This window comes from Dermochelys coriacea, chromosome 20, assembly GCF_009764565.3.
Source record: "Dermochelys coriacea isolate rDerCor1 chromosome 20, rDerCor1.pri.v4, whole genome shotgun sequence".
NCBI lineage: Eukaryota > Metazoa > Chordata > Testudines > Dermochelyidae > Dermochelys > Dermochelys coriacea.
The window spans coordinates 15,245,555-15,253,837 of NC_050087.2; the positions used below are offsets into that span (position 1 = coordinate 15,245,555).

At 51.1% G+C, this 8,283-nt stretch overlaps 1 protein-coding gene across 1 annotated transcript; it reads right to left on the bottom strand.

Annotated features, from left to right (window-relative positions):
- Positions 1 to 266: 266 nt before the first annotated feature.
- TNFSF9 (TNF superfamily member 9) lies at positions 267 to 6,603 on the bottom strand. The gene is made up of 3 exons (XM_038378911.2): positions 6,336 to 6,603; positions 4,955 to 4,985; positions 267 to 3,096 (listed from the first exon to the last, which is right to left on the bottom strand). The coding sequence occupies exons 1-3, from the start codon at positions 6,549 to 6,551 to the stop codon at positions 2,660 to 2,662; spliced, it is 684 nt and encodes a 227-aa protein (XP_038234839.1). The 5' UTR covers positions 6,552 to 6,603; the 3' UTR covers positions 267 to 2,659.
- Positions 6,604 to 8,283: the final 1,680 nt, after the last annotated feature.

Below are 8,283 nucleotides of genomic sequence, written 5' to 3' on the forward strand. Positions count from 1 at the left end.
ATCCAGGGGTATTCATTACTGGACTTATAGTTCTTTAGATCTAAGGCTAAGCTGAATTTTGACCAACCAATGGGGGATAATGGAGAAAGCCACGCTGTCTAACCCAGCCTTTTTCCAAAGGATGGATCTGCTGGATAATTAACACAGAAAAGCAGATTCTGATCTGCCTCAACTCACATTCCTCCTTACAACAGTATGTCTGGAGCGTTGGGCCCAAAAGGATCAAAGAAACCAGATTATAAAACATAGTGCAAGTTCATTCAGACTCTTGAGTATAAATAGTTTATTATTGATGGACACGTCCATTTTAACTGCTGTATCAAAATAAATAAGCAATTTAAAGTGCATACTAAAGATATAGCATATGTATTCCAGAAGTGTTTTTTTACAAAACAAGTTAGAGCATATATGACAATAATACACCTGAGTCTTAGTTCTTCCCGCGCACATAGTTCAGGTCTTATTTAAATAAATGAGAACAAGTTCTTTCCAGCCACCAGAGAACAAGTGTCCTAAAATCAGAGGTTCTCTGCCTATGGGGTTACACTCTTTCTCACTCTTTAGGATGAGAAAAAAAGGGAATCCCTAGATTCTTTTTGTAAAGGATGGAAAAGGTTAAGAAATTACTCCTCTAAACTCACTCATGACTGAGTTGAGCTTAGTACTTGTGGATTAATCCACTGGTTGGAAATAAAAATGTACTGCTAATAAATACTTAAATCATATTAAATATACCCCAGTATGGAGGATGAAAATACATACATCTGAATGTCAGACAAGCTTTCCCAGACAATGGGTGTTTTGTATTAAAAACACACAGGTCTGGAACCACTGTTGCTTTATCTAAGGGGTTCTGAAGAGCATCAGTGCAACAGAACAGAAGCAAGCTATGGAAATCTTTATTCCAGAAGTGCAAAATCCCTCCAACTCCAGCTGAAGTCAAGGCAAGCTGCAGTCTCATCTCCTTTAATAAAAAGATCAGGGCCTCAACTTAGGAGCCAGCACTGCTCACTTTCTGCGTGCGGAATAGTATCTTACTCTGAGTAATGCTATTGCAGTGATAGACCCGAGCCTTTGATAAGTGCAGTTTGAAGTCAAGTTATTGGCATGATTGTAGTTATTCTATGCAGGGTTACTGGTCCCAAGCATTCAAAATATCGCAAGTCATGCTGCACAAAAATCGTGAGCTTGGCTGAAAAAAAAATCAGATTTAAAACAGATATAAATAAAATTGGAATTCTTTTTATTTGTTTTCTGGATTTTGCACCTTTCAGGGCCACTTTTTTCCAGCATTTCTGCACAAACTAGAGCTAGGATTGATTTTTTTGAAAACGATTCCTGAGACTTGGATGCATTCACGTGACGCCAGAGCCTGGGGCTTTAAGAAAAGGACTAAATATCCCAAGACTCATCATAAAGTCATGAAAGTTGGCAACTGTTGTATCTGCTAATTTAAGCCTCTCTAAATTGCTTTAAAAATAATCACAGTCTGCTTAAATAACTCAAGAAGACTCCTGTGAAAGCTGTTGCGACCCCTGGCCATAGTGACAATTAGGGATGAAATGTTTTTTTAATAATCCCATTTACGCTGTTTACATGTCACTCAGATTGTACAGTGGAAACCAGCTAGTCAATTTCCACCCTGAGCTAACACCACAACCAGGAAATGGAAATTGACTAGACATTGCACTGGTGAGTAAGACCCAATTTTAGGAGCATCGCAGAAGGCTGTTTAAAATCTAAACGGACTCTTTCCAATTAAGTTTCAAACAGATGCATTTCATACATGTATTTTTAGTAGTAAATTTTTTTTGGGGGGGGCACACAGCTGCTGACACTATTCATTTTCAGACAGTCACAGAATGCAAAATATAATTAGGCAAACACATTCTTGTAACAAATCTGTCGCCTCTTAGGGCTTCATGGTGACAAGCTCAGATAGATCTGACCTTCCTGCTCCAGAAGAACAGGCCTCAATCTACTTCTACTAAAAGAAAATCTCCAGTAGCTTTCAGCAATATAGGGCCTATGACACATGACTGAGCAGTTGCAATGCCAGCCAGCAGTGGACAATGTCTAAACCACACTGATAAGCACCATACCCTAGCCGCCATAAGACCAAACGGATGGCATAATACACGTGCAGCAGTGAGCGGACAATCATAATACTGACAGTCACGGGAATTACTATGTCAATATTAAGGTTGCCGTGTGCCCCAATGGAAATATATGTGTCTGTCCTTCTCAACATTTAGAGCAACCCTCACACACAAATTTAAAAAAAAAAAAAGCAGCACCATTCATTCAATCTCCCAGTTGCTTACAATAAATTACAGAATGATAAAGAAACACATAATAAATATCACTGATTGCAAAAACCAGAACCACGCCAGTTCTTTGGTGTGGCAAGCGCACGCCTCACAGAGTGTTCCTTCCGTTTCAGTCCTGCTTCGAATGGAAACCAGCTGTCGCCACTCAAAGCGATGGTGCTGTTCCAGAGCTAGCAACACACCCGTGTTTCCCCAGTGTCTGCTGCTGATTGTTACCCTGGGCATTTTGCTAGGTGGAATCTACCCTTCACAGCCTCTAGCAGAGAGTCCAAGAGAACCTAAGGCGATATACTGACTGCCACTCCCACCGTAGAGGTCCTTGCTCCCACCTATTGGTCATCAGAGCTAAGTAGCCTAAAGAGGCCAAAGAAGTTGTCTTTTTTGTTGGTTTGGTCTAGCTGCCAGTTCTCAAGGTCTGTTTTATTAGTGTCTATCTTCATGTAGAGAGAGTCGCCTTTTTTCAGGGGTTGCAGAACTGCCGAGAACTTGGACATGGTCTCTTCCGACTTGGAGGACAAGTGCAGGGAGATGGTCAGAACACGGCTGTGGGCGCCTCCGGACACCTTGTTGATGATCAGTTCCACTGTTTGCTTCTCGCTGCACTTGGCAATGCATTTGACAGCAAGCTGGGCATAGATAAAATAGAGGCCTTTGACCTTCACTTCCAGCTTGTCCGAGATGTCGTGGTCGTTGAAGTTGGAGCTGAAAACCACTCCATCAATACCCGGGGCATGACTGAACTCCACTATCCTGTCCTTGATTACATCTGCAGAAACAGGGTAGAAGAGGGAAGGCATGTTAGTCATATTTGAAGAGGCAGGGATAAATACTCAGTTTCCCCAGCTGCGAAATGGGGAGAATGATCGCGACCTTTGCAAAGCACTGATGAAAAGGGTGAAAGAAGAGCTAGGGCCTGCAAAATATGGGAGTGTACGAGTGAACCGGCTAGTCAATGCATGCACCACAGTGACCTCTGCTAGATGGAGTCTTAACTGTTCAACCATGTGTCCGGCTCTGCACTGACAAGAGCTAATGAGAGATTCTCCTTTAGAGGCAGGGGTTGTCTAACCACCCCAATCCTCAGCTCCATGCAGGATGGGGCCATCCTACCGCAGAGCCCTGTGCTATGGCTACTGACTATCCAGCCCCATTACGAGCTTATGGGTCCGAGCCAGAGGGGTTTACAGGCCTTCCCTCACACTGGGACCACTGCCTTAGGACTTCTCCAATTCCATTTTTTGTTTGTTTTTTTTTTTTTTTTTTTTTTTGCAAGCAGTGAAACCATTTTCTTCCCACTCCCATAGGCAGGAGAAGGTAGCATGCTGCAGAATTAGCCAACATGACTCATGTCAATCTAGCAGCTGGGACTCTGTTCACATGAGCCATGAACAAAGTATTCAGAGCTGTAGCACTCTCTAGGGTCCGCTGTGGGCAACACACCCTAGATTTCTATCTCCACAGCCTTCTCTTTATGCTCTGCCTTAATGGAGCCTTTAGGCAGAGTCTGTATCCTATATGGTCACAGCGCCTCCTTTTCTAGACACCGTACTGGATTCTCCCAAGCATGTATAGCCAAGACAACGGTCATTGACTCTAGGAGGGGTGAGGTGATCATGAAATATACAGCAACAATCGTTGCTGGGAGAGAAAAATCCACCATTAACTCTTTGGAGGCTGGGAAATACATCCACACAGCCTTGTACCGATGCATTTGTCCAAGTCAGGAAGCTGGCGGGCCCCCAGAGGTCTAGTGATTAGGTGAAATAACAAATCAGCACCACCTCACCATCTCTTTTATGGCTCTTTCACCCAGAGAGACCTCAAAAGCACTCACTGCTTGACTCCACCAGCTTGATACATCAGAATCACATGTCTACCATGGAAATGCAGCAACCTCTGGGGTGGAGCAGAACGGATTTACGAGCAATTTGGTGTCGCATCCCTAAATCCTCCATTGTGCCCTCGAATTTAAGAATCATCTGTCTTATGCCTTCCTCCTCCACCACCTTCATGTCTGAACACTTCACAATACTCCTGTGACAGCCACCCAGTTTCAGAGAGGAAGCAAATGGGGGATCTCACTTATCCAATGGAAAGTATGTCTGTGGTTTAGGTCAGCAGAATATAACTAGAGTTTGAATTTAGTCAAGACAGTGAAGGTAGCAACCTACAGGATTTTTGCCTAACGGAGCAGGAGTAGACAAGAATTTGGTTTGGCATTGCATCCAAAATGTAATGTGGTCTGGTTTAGAGGATAGAGCACCCCTGATTAAATGAACACTGGTTTAGTTGGATGGGAGAGGTGTTAAGTATTGGTCCAGCTCAAACTTGCTTAGATCTGCAGTGTGACAGAGACCGATTTCCCTACTGTACAAACAGCATGAGTTTTAAAGTCTCCTTTGATGGACATATGGCATGGAGCTAGGGGAATTATCCAGCCCACTGGTACCCTGCCACAGGCGGAGAGCAGTTACGTTTGTTTGCATCGCTGGTATACATGAACCATGTATTAGTCTCCCATCCCAGAGCCTCCAAGGGATTTAGATCCCCCAAACTCCCATTTTTCCTCCTTCAGGAAGGGGAAAACATGAGCAATTAATGTCAAGTAACTGTAAAATACTCACCGCTTTTGGGCAATACCTGGGCAGCAGCCCCCTGAAAAGAAGAAAAGAGAGTGTTTGTTTTACAAAAAAGGATGCACTTGACCATGCTCAGAGAACAGCTGTTTTCTGCAAGGGTCAGACAAGATACTATTCCCACCCCCAGACACCTGAGCGAAGAGGGCAGCACCAACTAGATCATATAAATTAGACCCAACGGACATAGACTCAAAGGCAGGGCCCGAGTGCATGCAAACTTTTGGGGAAGTTGAGATGCAGAACTTTAGAGCTGAGAAGCTGACAGCTGGAATGAAAAGGACTTTCCAGCAGCCTGACAGTCACACACAGTGACAGTTTGCAAAGGCGGGCACTGGGGTTTCTGGGCTATTGTTTTCCTGTGACGTCCCAGGCCTGGTTTTCAAGTTATGCCTGCGGCAGCTGTTAACTTCAGTTTGTGTCGCAAGAAACCAGAGCCTCTAGAAATTGGGCCCCAAGGTGGCAAGTCAAGCACTGGGTTAAATGGAGAGCGCTCCCCATCATAGGTGCTGGAACTAGGGGTGCTGCCGCACCCCTTGGCTGGAAGTGGTTTCCATTACATACAAGGTTTACAGTTTGGTTCAATGGTTCTCAGCATCACCCGCTATACAGAGTGTTCCAGCACCTCTGCTCCCAGTCCTGCTTAGCTGGCAGGATCTGTGACAAAACCTAAAGCAACTACTGGCAGCTGACAGAAGATTTAGGGCTTAAAGTGTCACATCCCTAAATCACCGACTGTGCCCTAAGATTAAGAATCAGCTACCTCACACCGTCCTCCTCCCTCGCCTGTAGCATCTGGACACTGCCCTGTGACATAGGAGAGTGGGGAAACTGATGCAGGGAGATGAAGTGACTTGCTCGGGGTCACACAGACAGTCTGTGGCAGAGCTAGGAATTCAACACAGGTCTCCCTCGGCCCAGGCCAGCACCCTACCCCTTAGGCCACCCTTCCTCAGCATGCAGCTCCTTGTTTCTGAAGAGGTTAAGCACTGGCGGTCCAAACAACTAGTGCACTTGGGTATTTACAGCTGAAGTGTTGGAGAGGGGTCCCGAAGGTCTGGTATGGAAAGCGGGATAGGAGGACCCCACAGGGCCGGGAGACAGACAGCTAGCCAAGGGGAGAGACGCTACCCCCACTATCTCTGCACACGCAGAGCCCAGTCCCACCCCCAGCAGGGCCAGACAGACAGACCCTCCTCTCCCCAGCCAGACAGATCCCCCGCGCTCCAGCAACAGACAGGCAGGAGGGGAAGGGCCAGAGGCGCAGAGCCCTGCCTTGTGGGCAGGGAGACAGAAGGGGGCCCCGCTCGCTGGGGCAGACAGACAGGGGACCCTGGGCTGGACGGACGCCTCCCCACCACTCCCTTACCTTTCCTATGCTGAGCGAGTGGAGGGGACGCTCCTGGGTCTCCAGCGGCGGGGGCAGGACCCTCCAGACCGAGAACAAGGCGAGCGTCAGGAGCGCTGCGCCCAGGGCGCCCAGCGCCAGCAGCAGGCACCAGTCCAGGCTCCGACAGGGGCAGGCGCGCCGGGAGCCGGCCGGGAGGAGGCTCTCGGGGTCCGGGCTGCTCTCTAGAGCCGTCATGGGGGCAGGCGGCTGCTCCCTCCGAGCTGGGGCTGGGGGGGTCCGAGGCAGAAATGAGCCAGCGGCGCCCCGCGCAGGGGCTTTATAGGCGCGGGGCGGACCCGACGGGGAGGGAGGCGCCGAGGGAAGCGGGAGCGCGGCTGAGAATTTCCACTGACAGCGCCGGGGGCAGGAAAGGAAAGAGAGCTGCGGGGAAAGTAACCCGCTCATCATGGGGAGCCGGCCCGGGCCCGCGGGGGGGCAGAGGGAGAGAGGGGATGCGGGAGAAAGAATCGATGAGTGTGAAAGAAACACGGGATACGTGAGAGAGAGGGCACAGAAAGAAAGACTGAGATGGCACGAGAAGGGGGGTGGGCAGAGGGGTGTGTGAGGTGGCACGGGAAGGGGGATGGGCAGAGGGTGTGTGAGATGGCACGGGAAGGGGGGTGGGCCGAAGGGTGTGTGAGATGGCACGGGAAGGGGGGGTGGGCAGAGGGGTTTGTGAGAAGGCACGGGAAGGGGGGGTGGGGAGAGGGGTGTGTGAGATGGCACGGGAAGGGAGGATGGGCAGAGGGGTGTATGAGGTGGCACGGGAAGGGGGGTGGGCCGAAGGGTGTGTGAGATGGCACGGGAAGGGGGGGTGGGCAGAGGGGTTTGTGAGAAGGCACGGGAAGGGGGGGTGGGGAGAGGGTGTGTGAGGTGGCACGGGAAGGGAGGATGGGCAGAGGGGTGTGTGAGGTGGCATGGGAAGGGGGATGGGCAGAGGGGTGTGTGAGATGGCACGGGAAGGGGGGGTGGGCAGAGGGGTGTGTGAGAAGGCATGGGAAGGGGGGGTGGGCAGAGGGGTGTGTGAGGTGGCATGGGAAGGGGGATGGGCAGAGGGGTGTGTGAGATGGCACGGGAAGGGGGGTGGGCCGAAGGGTGTGTGGATGGCACGGGAAGGGGGGGTGGGCAGAGGGGTTTGTGAGAAGGCACGGGAAGGGGGGGTGGGGAGAGGGGTGTGTGAGATGGCACGGGAAGGGAGGATGGGCAGAGGGGTGTATGAGGTGGCACGGGAAGGGGGGTGGGCCGAAGGGTGTGTGAGATGGCACGGGAAGGGGGGGGTGGGCAGAGGGGTTTGTGAGAAGGCACGGGAAGGGGGGGTGGGGAGAGGTGTGTGTGAGGTGGCACGGGAAGGGAGGATGGGCAGAGGGTGTGTGAGGTGGCATGGGAAGGGGGATGGGCAGAGGGGTGTGTGAGATGGCACGGGAAGGGGGGTGGGCAGAGGGGTGTGTGAGGTGGCACGGGAAGGGGGGATGGGCAGAGGGGTGTGTGAGATGGCACGGGAAGGGGGTGGGCCGAAGGATGTGTGAGATGGCACGGGAAGGGGGGGTGGGCAGAGGGTGTGTGAGGTGGCACGGGAAGGGAGGGTGGGCAGAGGGGTGTGTGAGGTGGCACGGGAAGGGGGATGGGCAGAGGGGTGTGTGAGGTGGCATGGGAAGGGGGATGGGCAGAGGGGTGTGTGAGATGGCACGGGAAGGGGGGTGGGCAGAGGGTGTGTGAGAAGGCATGGGAAGGGGGGGTGGGCAGAGGGGTGTGTGAGGTGGCACGGGAAGGGGGATGGGCAGAGGGGTGTGTGAGGTGGCACGGGAAGGGAGGATGGGCAGAGGGGTGTGTGAGGTGGCACGGGAAGGGGGGTGGGCAGAGGGGTGTGTGAGATGGCACAGGAAGGGGGGGTGGGCAGAGGGGTGTGTGAGGTGGCACGGGAAGAGGG